The 15415-nt window shown below is 38.0% G+C and overlaps 1 protein-coding gene and 1 pseudogene across 5 annotated transcripts in view; both read right to left on the reverse strand.

Moving 5' to 3' along the window:
* Nucleotides 1–10890, reverse strand: part of WDR36 (WD repeat domain 36) — a 40376-nt gene extending 29486 nt beyond the window's left edge. For 2 of the 5 annotated variants that reach the window (XM_054715009.1, XM_054715007.1), the window contains exons 1-5: nucleotides 10634–10890; nucleotides 8157–8184; nucleotides 6156–6256; nucleotides 4634–4751; nucleotides 2520–2652 (exon numbers count right to left, since the gene is read on the reverse strand). In XM_054715009.1, the coding sequence (XP_054570984.1) occupies nucleotides 2520–2652; nucleotides 4634–4751; nucleotides 6156–6256; nucleotides 8157–8184; nucleotides 10634–10795 (542 nt within the window). In that variant the 5' untranslated portion in view covers nucleotides 10796–10890. Of the gene's footprint in view, nucleotides 1–2519; nucleotides 2653–4633; nucleotides 4752–6155; nucleotides 6257–6742; nucleotides 6761–8156; nucleotides 8185–10633 lie in introns of those variants that run through there. The other 3 variants (XM_054715008.1, XM_054715010.1, XM_054715011.1) reach the window with 3 other exon arrangements.
* Nucleotides 10891–14929: 4039 nt separating this feature from the next.
* On the reverse strand, nucleotides 14930–15415 carry LOC114232575 (nuclear distribution protein nudE-like 1; annotated as a pseudogene).

Below are 15415 nucleotides of genomic sequence, written 5' to 3' on the forward strand. Positions count from 1 at the left end.
GAAAACAATCTTAGAATATAGGCAAATCTCATTTTTCACTGCAATGTTTCTAGGAACATATCAATAGGGATTATAACTACAATACCTCGTATGTTATATAACTATTATATGACAATAGTGAAGCTGCTCTAAATTTCAGAATAAAGCCATAAATAACTAAGCCCATGGAGCAAACAGTTATAATCAATGAAGTACTAAATCATGTATTAAATTCTGTAAGTGGGTACAGTTTAGTTCACTCAATGATTATCCAAGGGATATTTAACGTACAATAAAAAATGTAAACATCACATAAAGAGCCTAATAAGATACACATAGAGGCAGAGATAATATCTCAGTCATCCCTGAGCCTACTACAGTCAATGATATTTGTTAAATTGAATAGAAACGCTGATCTAAAACTAAAAACTAAGATAAATATTAAAACCTTGATAATCTTGCCTGGCTGGTGTTGCTCAGTGGTTGAACAGCAACCCATGAACCAGGAGGTTGAGGTTCACTTCCCAGTCAGGGCAATGCATGGAGTGTGGGCTAGATCCCTGGAAGGGGGCATGAAAGAGGTAGCCGATTTATGAATCTCTTTTATCAATGATGTTTCTATCTCCCTCTCCCTCCTTTCTCTGAAATCAATAAAAACATATTTTAAAAAAACTTTATCTTATTTTCTCTTTTGAATTTATAAGGGCTTTGGGAAGGATAATTTAAATGGTCATATATATATATGTATATATATATATATATATATATATATATATATACACACACACACACACACACACACACACAGATCTATCACACACGCACACACACACACACATATACTAGAGGCCCGTTGCACGATATTCATGCAAGAATTGGCCTTCCTTCCCCTGGCTTTGCTCCGGGCTGCCTGGGAGCTGCCAAGTCCCCACTCTCAGGCTGTCCAGGAGCCGCCAAGTCCCCACTCTCAGGCTGTCCAGGAGCCGCCAAGTCCCCACTCCCTGGCCGCCCGGGAACCACCAAGTCCTCGCTCCCGACTGGAGCACCGCTCCTGTAGCTCCCTCCGCCCCCCTTCCTCCCCCTCATAGCAGGCGTCCCGCCCCAGCTCTACGCCTGCATATGCAAATTAACCTGCCATCTTTGTCTGGTTAATTTGCATACTCACTCCTGATTGGCTGTGGACGTAGTGGAGATACAATCAATTTACAGGTTTGTCTATTATTAGGTAAGATATATATATGTATACACACACACACACACACACACACACACACTGAGTGGCCATATTATTATGATCTCTGAATGCATAATAATCTGGCTACTCAGTGTGTGTGTGTGTGTGTGTGTGTGTGTGTGTGTGTGTGTGTGTGTGTGTATATATATATTTTAGAGGCCCGGTGCATGAATTCGTGCATGGGTGGGGTCCGGCCAGCCTGGCCAGGGGGTGGGGACATGGGCTGATGGCTAGCCTGCCTGCTGGCCAAACTCCTGGTGGAGGGGGCAATTTGCATATTAGCCTTTTATTATATAGGATATACACTGAGTGGCCAGATTATTATGCGTTCAGAGATCATAATAATCTGGCCACTCAGTGTATACACACACACATATATATACACATATAGTATTGATTTTAGAGAGATAAAAGAAGAAAGGGAGGAAGGGAAAAAGGGAAGGAGGAAGAGGGAGGGCGGGAGAGAGGGGAGGGGGAAAGGGAGGGGGAGAGAGTGAAAGAGAGGGAGGAGAGAGAGAGAGAGGGGGGGGGGGGAGAGAAAAAGAGAGGGAGAAAGAGAGAGATTTGTTATTTCACTTATGCATTCATTGGTTGCTTCTTATATTCTTATAGGTGCCCTGACAGGGATCGAACTCACAACCATGGCATATTGTGATAACACTCTAAACAACTGAGCTACCCAGCCAGAGCTTGAAGTCCTATGTTTTTGTTTGCTTTTTAAATACTATGTAAAGAAGCCTGAGCTGCCACTTTTTTTCTCTGGATAAACGTTCAAATAATAGGTAGAGGTATTCAAAATCATTTATCTAGCCCTCAGCTATACCAGAATATTACAGTGGATGTCTATAATGTTTGTGATGGATGATAAGAGTATTTTTAATCTGAAACCACTCTTAAATGCTACCACTAAATTAATACTGATTTGCTTTGCCTTCTTTTACACTCTTAGTTTATCAAAAACTAGAAGCTGCCCAGTGACAATCTTATAATTATTTTCTGGACTTATGTTACTTTACTAGAGCCTTCTCTACAGTTACATGGATTTTTTTTTTTTTTTATAATGACTAGGGCCATTAGTATATACTTTCAATGGGCATATATGAAGCTGTCTACCATGTGCCATGACCACATGCCAAATTTCACATATGTGATGCCATAAGTAACAATTCCAAAAATATGTATATTTATTGAAAGCCCTCCAAGTATACATATAAAGGCAGAGAGAACTGAGAGACTTAAGTTACCCATTAGGTAGGAATAGATAAGGCAGGAGCCACCCATACTATAATCTAAATAAAGTGCTCACTTGGATTTCACATTCCACAACTGCAGGCTTCCTTGTTCACTGCCAAGAAGTATTTTATTCAAGTAGGTACTTGGATGCAAAATTGCAGAAATTTTAAATACTGATTTATCAAAAGTCAATTGCAGATATTCTTCTACAAAAGCAAAAGTTATGAATAACATGTAATTATTTTTTATAAATTAGTTCAAAATATTTTCATATACCCATATATTCAGCACTTAAATAAGTCTACCACATCAAAGATTTATATACTAATATAAATCAAAGACTTATTTTTACAAACTTATAAACATTCTGTAAGAAATTAAATAAATGTAATGGGGGCAACCTGTAAATATAATTTAAAATGTCAAAAATTTTCTAGAAGTTCCTATATCAATACTACTAAAAATGTCTCTCACTGCCAAATTGGTTTATAGAAATTAAAAATAAGAACTTAAAGAAAATGACAATAGGAATAAATAAGCCTTCATATTTTTATAATCAATACTGCATGTTCCACATGAAGTGCTTGCTCTGAGCTCTTCCAGGAAATGAAGGGCCAAATAACCTCAAAGATGTAATAAGTAAGAGGCAAACCTCAGTGAAACTAAGAACATGTCCCTCACATATTTCCACAGAAGAACCTATAACACGTTTTGAAATGTTATATATGTTTAAAATTCCTATGTATGAATTTTGTTTTCTACTTCATAATGAAAACAATATTTTACTAAATTTTCCAATAAATTTGAGTATCCAAGCAGGTACTTTTCACTTAATCTTTAGTTCACATACTATCGGGTACACTGCTACACACTTCCATTGGTATGTGTATCCCAGTCTAAGAAGCATAGATACAGGTAAAAATTATACAAAGTTTACTTTAAATACTATTTTTAAAAGATTCTCACCATTATATGAATTAACAGTTTTATTAAAAATCATTACAAACAACTCCCTGAAGACAATGTGCTGCTCTAACAGTAATAAAAACCTGGACATCAGCATCTATGGAAAGCCAGTTGGACTCCTAAGAATCAGATTCTCAAACTTTATAAAAGGCCTTTTAATATCCATCTGCACAGGGACTACTTTTAGAGGTAATATAAGGTAAATTATAAATGTATTAGTTTACATATACTAGTAAACACATTAAACAGGTTATAAAGAGCTCAACTAGCTGACGAAAATTGCTTATCCAGTTTTTACTTAGAACCTTTTTCATTATACATGTTACAAATTTCAGATTTAAAAACAGCTTTATTTCATAAGAGACCCACAGTCTTTTACTGAGGAAAGCTGGGGATATTCTGGTGATGAATGCCTAACCTTTGAAGATAATATAGTCCCATAAACATAGGTCAGTGCCACTGTGTAAAAATATCATTGTTAGAGAACACTGACTTATCCTTAGAAAAAGGATGTACATTTTCCTTCCGACTATAGCAGTGGTTCTAAACCTTTTTAATGCCGCGACCCTTTAGTACAGTTCCTCATGTTGTGGTGACCCCCATTTTCGTTGCTACTTCATAACTGTAATTTTGCTACTGTTAATGAATCGTAATGTAAATATCTGTGTTTTCCGCTGAGAACCGCTAGCGGGGTCGCCTAAGACCATTGGAAAACACAGATATTTACATTACGATTCATAGCAGTAACAAAATTACAGTTATGAAGTAGCAACGAAAATAATTTTATGGTTGGGGGTCACCACAACATGAGGAACTGTATTAAAGGGTCGCGGCATCAGAAAGGCTGAGAACCACTGGACTATAGGATCTTCAAGTTTATTGTTACTAAAGTTGAAAATACAAACCAAGAATTAACAGGTATAAACATATATCAAAATTCATTCCAGAGAGAATACAACATGTCACTAAACTTGAAGAGCTGCAATGGAAAATGTATTAGTTTACATATACTAGTAAACACATTAAACAGGTTATAAAGAGCTCAACTAGCTGACTAAAATTGCTTATTCAGTTTTTACTTAGAACCTTTTTCATTATACATGTTACAAATTCTGTTAAAATTTTTTTACTGCTTATATGTGAAATCTGGTATAGATTTTTTTCAATTCTATCTCTAAACATGCCATCCCAAGATAAAGCGATAAATTGGTTAATTCTTACCTTCTGAGTATATGTGCCAAATAATAAGAATGCTGTCAGTATCAACAGAGATAACATGATCCCCAAAGGGTTGCAAAAGATGGATTTCTGCCTTATGACCCTTAAAGGTATGTACTACCTACAATGTCAAAGTTCAAAAGAATTTCATATTATTCATTCATCATGCAATATTATTCATATTAACAAGAAAACACAACAACAGGTTAATCCTGAAGATGTTCATGTTAAGGAAACGTGATTTAACTTCTGACTATCCAATGCTAGATTAACAAATAACAAGGAATCAGGTATTTTCAACTGCTCTTCAGCCAGTTCAATAATAAGGAAACATGGATTGGAAACAGAAATGAGATCTGAGAGGCTGAGCCTCTCAACTGAGCTCAGAAAGGAGGCACACACACAGCTGGGGTTCCTCACTTAATCCAACCAGCACAACTCCATGCATCCTAGAAAAGTGGTATATTCTAGAAGGCTGACCTCCACAGACTCCATCAAAAGCTGGCTTCCAGATGAGATGAGGAAAGGAGAGAGATATAGGGTACTTCTTTCCCACAACTTTGTTTTAGGGAAGAAGTATTGTGTTACTCAATAACTATGGTTTCAGTTCTCACCAGGCTCCTGTAACACTATTTCTTCTTCTTATCTCGTTGGACCTAGTGGTAGTGACAGCTTTCTACAGTTAATAGTCTTTGATGCCTTCCCACACCTAATCTATAGTAATAAAAGCAAAATATGCTAATTAGACCGGAAAACCTTCCAGATGAAGAGAGGCTTTGAGGGAAGCCCTGGTCCTGGATGCCAGAGGGAAGCCAGTGCCAGGAGCCAGGAGAAGGAAGGCCTATTCTTGCACAAATTTCGTGCATCAGGCCTCTAGTGTGTGTGTGTGTGTGTGTGTGTGTGTGTGTGTGTGTGTGTGTGTGTGTGTATGTATATATATATAAAATCTCTCAGAGAAAACTACAAACTGCAATACTTTGCAAAAAACAGACATTTTCCCTAACTCTCTAAAAACCCAAACATCTCCCATTAAAGAACTCCATAGGTAAACTGCCATCCTACCACAAGTAGTGATGATGGAGGACTTTGGGAACAAATGTCAGTCCATTCAACTCTTAACAAGTACAATGATTCTATCACTTGGCCAGGCATCACTACTGCCACTTTCCCTTTCATTCTGGACCACTAAAGCCAGATCATCTCTCTAGTTTTCCCAGAACAAACTTAGATTAAGACAAAAAAGACTGGTAGATTAAGACAAAAAATAAAAAATTAAAAAATTCTTCGTTATTAGTGGGGCAAACACAAGAATCTAGCTTTCTCTATAAAGGAACAAGCACTTAGTTCTTAGAAAAGGAGTCAGAAGCTGAGTTGTCCACAATAAAAAGCCAATTCTCATAAAGCAGTGGTGCCAATGTGAATAAAGTCCCAGAAGGATGCCAACTTTAAAGTTCTCTCCACTATCGTGACAATTGACTACTAATTGCAAAAGACAATCAAATTACAATAGTCCAGTGATACAAACCTCTTTATTACGGGCAAATGCAGAGAAAACATTCCCATAAGCAGCAAAGACCAGCCTCCCATCAGCTGCCATACAGCAGATATCCTGTGGAAGAGAGTTACCTAGGGAAAAAAAAAACAAACGAAGTGATAAAAAAATTAAGATCTTGAAACAGATGGAAACCTCAAATATACATATAACATTTTTCCTGGTTATAATTTAAAAATATGTGTGTGTACAAATATGAAAGCTAACCATCAGAGTATAAAATTTTGACTTGAATGTTATTTTAGACATCTAATAATAACTATGAGGCTGAAACTATGAAATCATCTTAACCCTCAGTAAGAGAACTAATGTCTTGTATTTGCAGACATAAAAACATAATTCTAAGGAAGTGAAAAGAAGCTTTTTTGAGGTTATCTGGGAAAAATCCTTACTTAATACACAAAATGCTAGCAGACAGTCATTCAGCCCATATGTGAATGTTTTCAGGAACATCAAGTTTACTAATAATTCCAGGAAAATTTTTAAAGTAAATAAAAACTTAGAACCCCATCTAACTCTACACTTTGGAGTACCCTCAAAAATACTCCATATGGCCCTACCTGGTTTGGCTCAGTGGATAGAGCATTGGCCTGCGGACTGAAGGGTCCCAGGTTCCAGTCAAGGGCATATGCATGGGTTGCAGGCTTGATCCCCAGGAGGGAGCGTGAAGGAGGCAGCCAATCAATGATTCCCTCTCATCATTGATGTTTCTATCTCTCTCTCCCTCTCCCTTCCTCTCTGAAATCAATAAAATTATATATTAAAAAAAAATACTCCATATGATATTCTACATGCTAACCCTTAAAATGAACAATCTGGCTTCCACTCCGTCTTCTCCAAGGTAAATATGCCTATCAACTGTTGTCATTTGTCATATATGATTCTCTCTCACTGTCATGGTCACCCTGGCCTTTTTTAAATTTTCTGCTTAGGGGGTTAGAGGATTAGAAGATAGAGGATTAAGCATTTTTTTATGCTGCATATTACACTTTGGGATTTCATTTACAAAATGCTATTTTTATAGGTTTACTAATTACTTCTGTATTCAACTGAGGTTACATTGTCCTTCTTCTGCCTCCTATAATCTTTTAAAAATGTTGTTTTTATCAGATATATCCAATAGATTCCTTACAGTTCTCCTCTGTCTCTCTTACAAAGTTCATAATTGATAGTAAACCTAGAATCTCTGCATCCTGGCAAGCCCTTTATTTTATTAAACAGTTTCAAAAAAATAAATATTCCTTCCATTAGAAAAATATCTAAATGTGTGAAAAGGGAAAAGGTCTTCCTTACAGTAAAAGTGATGATGAAATATGAAAAGCACTATTTGATAATCATAATACTGATTACTGATTCAGGTAAGAAATATCACTGAATGATAACAGCAGCAGATGACACTTTTAAGAGTAACAGGATATTTATAGAGTCTCAATTTATCTTATTACAAGATACATATTAATTACAGAGGGCAAAACTTTAAAATGGAGCCTCCTGACAAATGTCATCTTAACAAAACTATCAGGTATCACTGTCAGGAAAAGGGCTAACCAACAGTATGTGTGTTCTGATATGATACACTGAGAATTCAGCATCATTTCTTTGTTATTCTCCACACAGTACATCACCTGAACTTAATCATAACAGAAAATTTTTTAAAAATCAATTTAACAGATATTATAAAAAAGAACTAGCCTATATAGACTTCAAAAATGTCACTGATGTAAAACAAAACAAAAAAGATAAAAATGTCAATGATGTGAAGCATAGTGAAAGTTTAACAAATTATTCCACATTAAAGAAGATTTAAGAGACATGACAACTAAATGTAGCACATAATCCTGACTTTTTTTTTGCTATGTAAGTTTATCAGAAATACATACTGGATTCCTTGTATGTTCTGTAAGTCTTACATTTATGTTGAAATTTTAAAAAGATACAAAATATACATAGATTCAGAATAAAGTTTACACTTACTTACTGCAACCAAACTAAGTTTCTGAACCTGTTTTAAAAGAGAAAAAAAAAATGATTAAATTATCAATAACAAAAATCTATAATAATAAAAGCATAATATGCTAATTAGACAGGACAGCCAAACGACCTTCCGGACGTCATTCCGGACATCCTTCCAGATGAAGCCGCAGCAGCAGGGGCCGAGGCAGAGTGGTTAGGGGCGATCAGGCAGGCAGGCAGAGGTGATTAGGGGTGATCAGGCAGGCAGGCGAGTGGTTAGGGGTGATCAGGCAAGCAGGCAGAGTGGTTAGGGATGATCAGGCAGGCAGGCAGGCAAGCGGTTAGGAGCCAGCAGTCCCAGATTGTGAGAGGGATGTCTGACTGCTGGGATAGGGCCTAAACTGGTAGTTGGACATCTCCCGAGGGGTCCTGGATTGCAAGAGGGTGCAGGACAGGCTGAGGGACCCCCCTACCCCCATGCGTGAAATTTCGTGCACCAGGCCTCTAGTAATTATAATAATCTAACATTTGAAGATCAAAATATAATCTCATACATAAATTTGATATGCTGTCCTTCCTAAGACAATTACTGATTCTAATTTCATTATTAGGAAAACTTATCATTTCAACTATTTCATCAGGAATGGTGAAGGAAAGGGTAGGTGAATGTTTTTTTATAATGGGCCACATAGAAAATATTTTAGAGCTTTGCAGGCTATGTAGTCTTTGTTGTGTCTACTCAACTGCTAATGTACTAAGAGAGCAGTCATATATAATGCATAAACAAATGTGTGTGGCTGTATTCCAATAAACGTAATCTTATTTTTCATATGCCATGAAATACTATTCTTTTGATTTTCCCCCTAAACATTTAAAAATGTCTAAACTGCCCATCTCAGAAGCACAGAGCTCCAGAGGGGTATATGTGAAATCAAACCCCAGAGATACAAGAGTGCTAAGATTGAAAGGGCCCTTAGTGATGAATTAAATATCTTATGTTTCTTAAAAAAAAACCCAATAGATGCATGTCTCCATCCCATGCCAAATTTGATTATACTGCATCCTATTACTGTGCAAATTTTACTTGGAGCTTGTCATGTTATGTTAGAATAAACACAAAAATACATGGAGAAAAATAAGATGTCATACAAAAATAAATGGTGAGCATAGTTTGCTGACCCTAACCTATGGTTACTGGTCCAGCTGTGTAACCTTGAGAAAGTTACTCAAGCTCCCTATGCCTCAAAGTCTTCATAAAACAAGGATGAATATAGATACCTACTTTATGAAATTATCATGATACTCAATGAGTAAAATTTGTGTAAAACAGAATGGAGCCAGTCATACAATAACTGCTCAATAAATGTTAGCTACTATAACCATCACCTCCACCTTGAGCATGGCCTTCACTTTCCTATTCCACTAATTCAACAGGCTACCAACAACCAGTTCTTTTTGCTAATAACCCATTTGATCTTCACAATCCATCAAGGAAGAGAACTTTATAGTATGGTTTCCAGAAAAAGTGCTTATTTAACACTTGCCATTATCATCGTCCTCATAAAAGAAAAGCTTAAGAACCATATGATTGCACTTATATGTGGGATAGAAAACTGAAACTCAGAGACACAGATAGACAACAGTATGATGGTTACCAGAGGGAAGGCGGACAGGAGAGGTAGAGGATAAAGGGGGCCAAATATATGATAACGGAAGATGATTTGACTATGGGGGTGGATACACAATGCTATATACAGATCATGCATCATAGTAATGAACACTCGAAACCTATGACACAATTGACCAATGTCACCTCAATAAATTTAATTTTTTAAAAAAGAAAAGGTTCCTGCTTTCACAGAGTACATTCATTTGGAGAAGACAAAAGAAACAAGTAAACAGCAAAAGAGACTATTTCAATCACTCAGGAGATATGAGATGCCAGACCCTCAACACTGGTGGAAAACAGATGCTCAGGGGAAGTTTAGGGAAATTCCTTTGCTATCAAATATGGACAGTCCCCTAAATCATAATTAATCTCACCCTCTCCATCACTCTCAATATATGTTAGTGAATTTCTAATCCAGCTGTGTCATCAACTGCACGATAAAATGCCTTGCAATTCTTCCTCATTAAGAGTGCGGGGTCTAAGGACTTGTCTCAATCACATTTACATCTTCAAGAGAACTAAAATAATGACCTACCGTACAAAAACATATTACCCTAGAACTGAAATGTTCTCCAGTGCTTTCCCCTAACCAGACTGCCTCGGAAACTCGGCCCCAGCGGACTGCAAGGTCTAAACCAGCATTGGAGGTGAAGCGACGGTGAAAAGCAGCAGGAAGGGGATAAGGAAGAGAAGGGCAGAAAGTGTAGTCCTAGGCGGGCGGGAGCGGGAGGGGGGGGGGGGGGGGAAGGAGAGCTTGATGACCCCAGGCCAGACCTGGGGGCCCGGGAGGGTGGTTCCCGGAGAGCGGGTGAAGGAAGAAGTCACTCACGTCGTAGGTGTGGAAGCTCTTGCCCACGCAGGTCGTCACGTAGAAGCGGCGCTTCAGCGCATTGAACCGCACCACGTGCGGGATGTCGTTGCTGAAAAGCCCTAAGGCCCGGAACCCCGCGAACAGTGCGCTGGCCGTGCGGCCTCCTGCGTCTCGCTCCATCGCCGCGGGGGTCCGGTCGACTCTGGGCTCCAGTCCCGAGAGAAACCACGCACCCGGTGTTCAGCGCGACTCGTGGGGCAAGCCGGGGCCCGGGCTACAGACTCATAAGCGCTTCCGGTGCGTCCTGCCAATCGCGTCAGCGAAGACGGTCCTCAGTGCAATGGATAAAGAGCTCCCTCCAGGATTCACAGTGGAGGCGTGACTTCGGTTCCGGTTCCGCGGGCCACAGTCTCCAGATGGTTAGCGGTGCTCCCAGCTCCGGTGCGGCTGATCAGTCACTTCTCAGCAGGACCTTCGGGGAGGAGAGCGCTCAAGTCCAGGAGGTTGAATGGGAGACCAAAGTCTTAAAACCAAAATGAATCAGGTTAAACATGTGAATATGAAAACTTATAAAACATGAGGCTATTGAGAAAATTTGAACGCTAACTGGATATTTGATGATTATTATATTTATGTGATAGTAGTATTGTTACTATGTTTTTTAAAGCCCCTTATCGTTTGGATATACATATCGATATATTTACGGATAAAATGATATACCCGTATTTGCTTTCCAATAATTAGGTATATAATGTCGGGTTTGGATGAAACAGATTAATTGTTGAACCTAGGGAATAGATATATGAGTGTTTGTAATGCTATCCTGATACTTCCAATAAAATAGAAAGTTTTCATAATAAAAATATTTATTTATTTATTTATTTGCTTTTTGCCGAGTTTGTTCACAGTGGAAAAGACTGGAATAGTAACTGATTAGTAATTGTTTACCTCTCTGTTACAGAACATGCACACACAATTTTAATTGCTAGATTAACATTTTTAAAGAATTTTTTAAATTGTATATAATACACACATTGTTTTAATAATCAGAAGCAAAGACTTCTGCAGCTATTGGCAGTTTAGGGAGAAAATTGAAAAGTTTCCCAACCAGGCTCTACAGTTCACGGAGCCTTTGACACTTATCTTAATATAACCCTCAAATTAAGGCTCAGAGGTGTTTATGGCAAAAATCATAGTGCTGTTTAATACACAGGGAATTGATTCATTGAGGATAAGTGATTTGTCCAAAGTTCCAAGATTATTTAATGCCCCAAATCAGAGTAATGCAGTGTTTAGAAAAGGAGAAGGGATCACTGAAGGGCAGCTGGAGGATGGGAGAAATATGCATTCAGCAATCATATTTTCAAGATGAAATGGGCCTAATGATGGGTGTAGATTCACATTAGATGAGGGACATGAGGTTCCTGGAGATTAACTAACTTGTCAATTAATTAAATGTAGTGTAGCAATTTGAATGTAGGCCTGTCTGACAATCACACTTATGGTTTTTGACCTACATCTGGACAGTGAGCACAATTTAAAAATTAGAACTGTCATGAAAAACCTAGTAGCAATAGGTATACATGTTGGCTGTTGTGCTGTGATCCTTTAGAGGGAAGATTTTATGAACTGATTGTAAATTTTCTAGTTTTAATAGTCAGTGAGAGTTCATTTCTTCCTACCAGTTACCTCCCTGAGTTACTTGCTATTCAGCTGCCAGCAAATTGTATGAGTGTGTGTTGGGAGAAAAGGAATAGCTATTATTATTTTTATTTAGAGATGTCCCCAAGGATGCTGATACCAAGTAAGATTTAAAGAAAAAGTTTATGTAGTATATTATTAACAAACTAGAGGCCCAGTGCACAGATTCGTGCACCGGTGGGGTCCCTCAGCTGGCCTGCACCCTCTTGCAGGGACCCCTTGGGAGATGTTGGACTGCTGGTTTTGGCCCGATCCCCACATTCCAAGCTGAGGGACCCATTTGTGCACTGGGCCTCTAGTATGCATATAAGATCTTTGGTTAATCTCTTCCCGTCCTCCCCACTTTCCTCTGAGATTCATCAGTCTTTTCCATGTTTCCATGCCTATGTGTTAAGTGTCTGCCTCCTGGTGGTCAGTGCTCATCATAGCTACCAGTCAAACGGTCAAAGGGTTGAATGATCACTTAGGCTTTTATATATATAGATGATCATTTTCAACTTTATTCAATGCATTGGAGCATCACAATATTCAGGAAAATTAAATATATAGCTATGTCATTTCTAACTTTTAAAAAAAGGTTAAATAGGATGGTTTTTGAATAGTTTATATAATAATGACCATTTCCTTTTTGTTACTAACTTCATGTATTGTGATCACCAACCTTCAAGATGGCCCTCAATAATTCTTACCTCCTCGTATTCATGTCATTGTATAGTCCCCTCTCATACTAAATAGGGTTGGCATGTATATCTAGGCTATGTCATAAAAGACACTGAACGTTTTGATTTGTTCCTTCTTGGGTCATTTGCTCCTGAGGAAGTCAACTGCCCTGCTGGGAAGATACTCAAGCAGTCCTATGGAGTATTTCACATGCCAAGGAACTGAGGGCCTCTTCCAACCACCAGCACTACCTTGCTAGATGTGCCAGTAAAGCACCTTGAAAGCAGATCTTCCAGCCCTAGCCAGGCTTTCACATGATTGCAACTGTGCTGACATATTGGCTGCAACCTCATGAAAGGTTCTGAGCCAGAGCCACCCTATTAAGCCACACCTGTATTTCTGTCTCAACTGTGTAACATGATAAATGTTTATTGATGTTTTAGGCCACTAATTTTGAGGGTAATGTGTTACACATTAATACATAACTAATGTATTTATGGTTAGCTTACTAATCAAATTTAGAAATTCTTACACTTCATTGTGTTGACAGAAGCATGTCGGAAACACAAGGAAGCTTCAAGATCTTTCTTGTCCATCCCATTAATTCACAGATGTGTGAACTAATGTGCAATATGGCGGTAGAAGAGGAGATACCACATGTCAGTTCTCCTTATTCTCAATCCAAGACTCTTTCCACTCTGGGGAGTTGTTCATTTTTTCCCTGGTGGTGGAAGATGTATGAGAACATGTCTGTTACTGGCTCAGTAGTACCACTAGAATATACATTGCACCAACATATTGTTAACCAGGGTAGAAAGAAGAGGTTGCCTGAAGAAATCAGATCTGACTTTTCCACGGAAAAGCATGTACATATCACTAAAATGTTGTCATGTGAATTCTGATCTGGAGTTTGGAGACTATAGGAAATGCTTGTTTTAGCCAGCCTCCTTGATAAATGTCACTTAAATGTTGCATAGAAAAACCTCTTTACTAGCACACCATTTATTTCAACTCTTTTCATGTAAATCCTTTTTTACCTATCAAACACTACTCTCTGCTTTCAAAGTAATAAGGAATTTAAATTAATCTGCTTCACAGTTTTGTCTATGACCAGATCTGCTTCGACTGTTTCTCTAATCACTTACTTTGATAACATTGCACTACCCACATAGTCAGTTCTGAGAATTATCAACATTGCTTCCTTTATTAAAGTTTAACATGGAAATGGATGGTGGTTGCTTTTCCCAAAATTCAAAACAAACTTTGCCTGATAAAATAACAGCAAATGAAACAGTTCTTCAATAGTACCTATGCACTTAGCCTGAGGAAGAGTCAGCTCCCCAGAGGGAGTGTGCTTAGGTTTGCTATCACTATCAGTGTCCATTTAACAGTATCCTGTCCAATAGTCTGGCTGGATAAATTCTGTTGGTTTTAAAGATCCTTTTACTTCCTTTTCAATTACGCTGGGAGCTCAAAGCTGAAATACTCCATTGTAATGAGCTTGGATAATAGGACATGTAGGCTAAGGACATCAGAGGATGATATTACAGAAATGCCATTCAATGTTCTGCTGTTCTCTTAAGGACTTTTGTGACTTGAGTGCCAGAAATCTAGCTCCCCACCACCAAATGATCTATAAAATGAAGCTCCCAAAGCACATTGCCTTTCATGTAACAGCTTTTCCTAAGTATGTTATACAGTCTTTTTCCTGAATAGATTTTTGGTATTATATTAGACCCATGTAGACTCACTGACAGTGAGACTACTATCTTTCTTTCATCCTGATTTGAAAGAATATCCCAGGCTACATTGATGGGAATAGAGCCTTTATTCTCCATTCATTACCATACCTTTTTGACACTAAGGGACTAAGAGTAGCAAAAAAAAAAAAAAAAAAAAGGTGCACAAAATGAAGACATTATGATTATAGGTGTCCACCAATCTGGAGAATTGTTAGAATAACAAGACCAATAAAGACTCCTTTTCATCAAGTTCACTTTCTAAAAATGCATTCTGTTCAATGGCCTGATTTAGCCTTTGTTTAAAGTATTCCAGTGAATCTATGGATGCTCACTCTAGGTGGTCATGCTCCAGCTCTCTGACATACTTATGCAACTGCTCCTTAAAGGCCCGAGTCTGACTTAAATCATCTTCTAATACTGAGACCTGCTTGAAGCTCAGTGCATATTCTAGTTTCTCCTGTAATGCTTCCACTTCATATTTCAGCCTTTGGTTATCAGCTTTCAAGTCTCTATTTCTTTGTTCAGCCTGTACTAATTGTGCCTCCAACTCTGCTTCTAATTCTCTGCTTTCTTCCTAAAATTCAACTAGCTCATCCCGAGCTACCTGGAAACTTTGTTTATACTTTAAGTACAGTTTCATCCAATAAGCAATTTCCTCCTATAAACTTGAAAAATCTGGCATATCTTCACCATCCAT

The sequence above is a fragment of the Eptesicus fuscus genome, chromosome 4 (assembly GCF_027574615.1).
Source record: "Eptesicus fuscus isolate TK198812 chromosome 4, DD_ASM_mEF_20220401, whole genome shotgun sequence".
NCBI classification, from domain to species: Eukaryota; Metazoa; Chordata; class Mammalia; order Chiroptera; family Vespertilionidae; genus Eptesicus; species Eptesicus fuscus.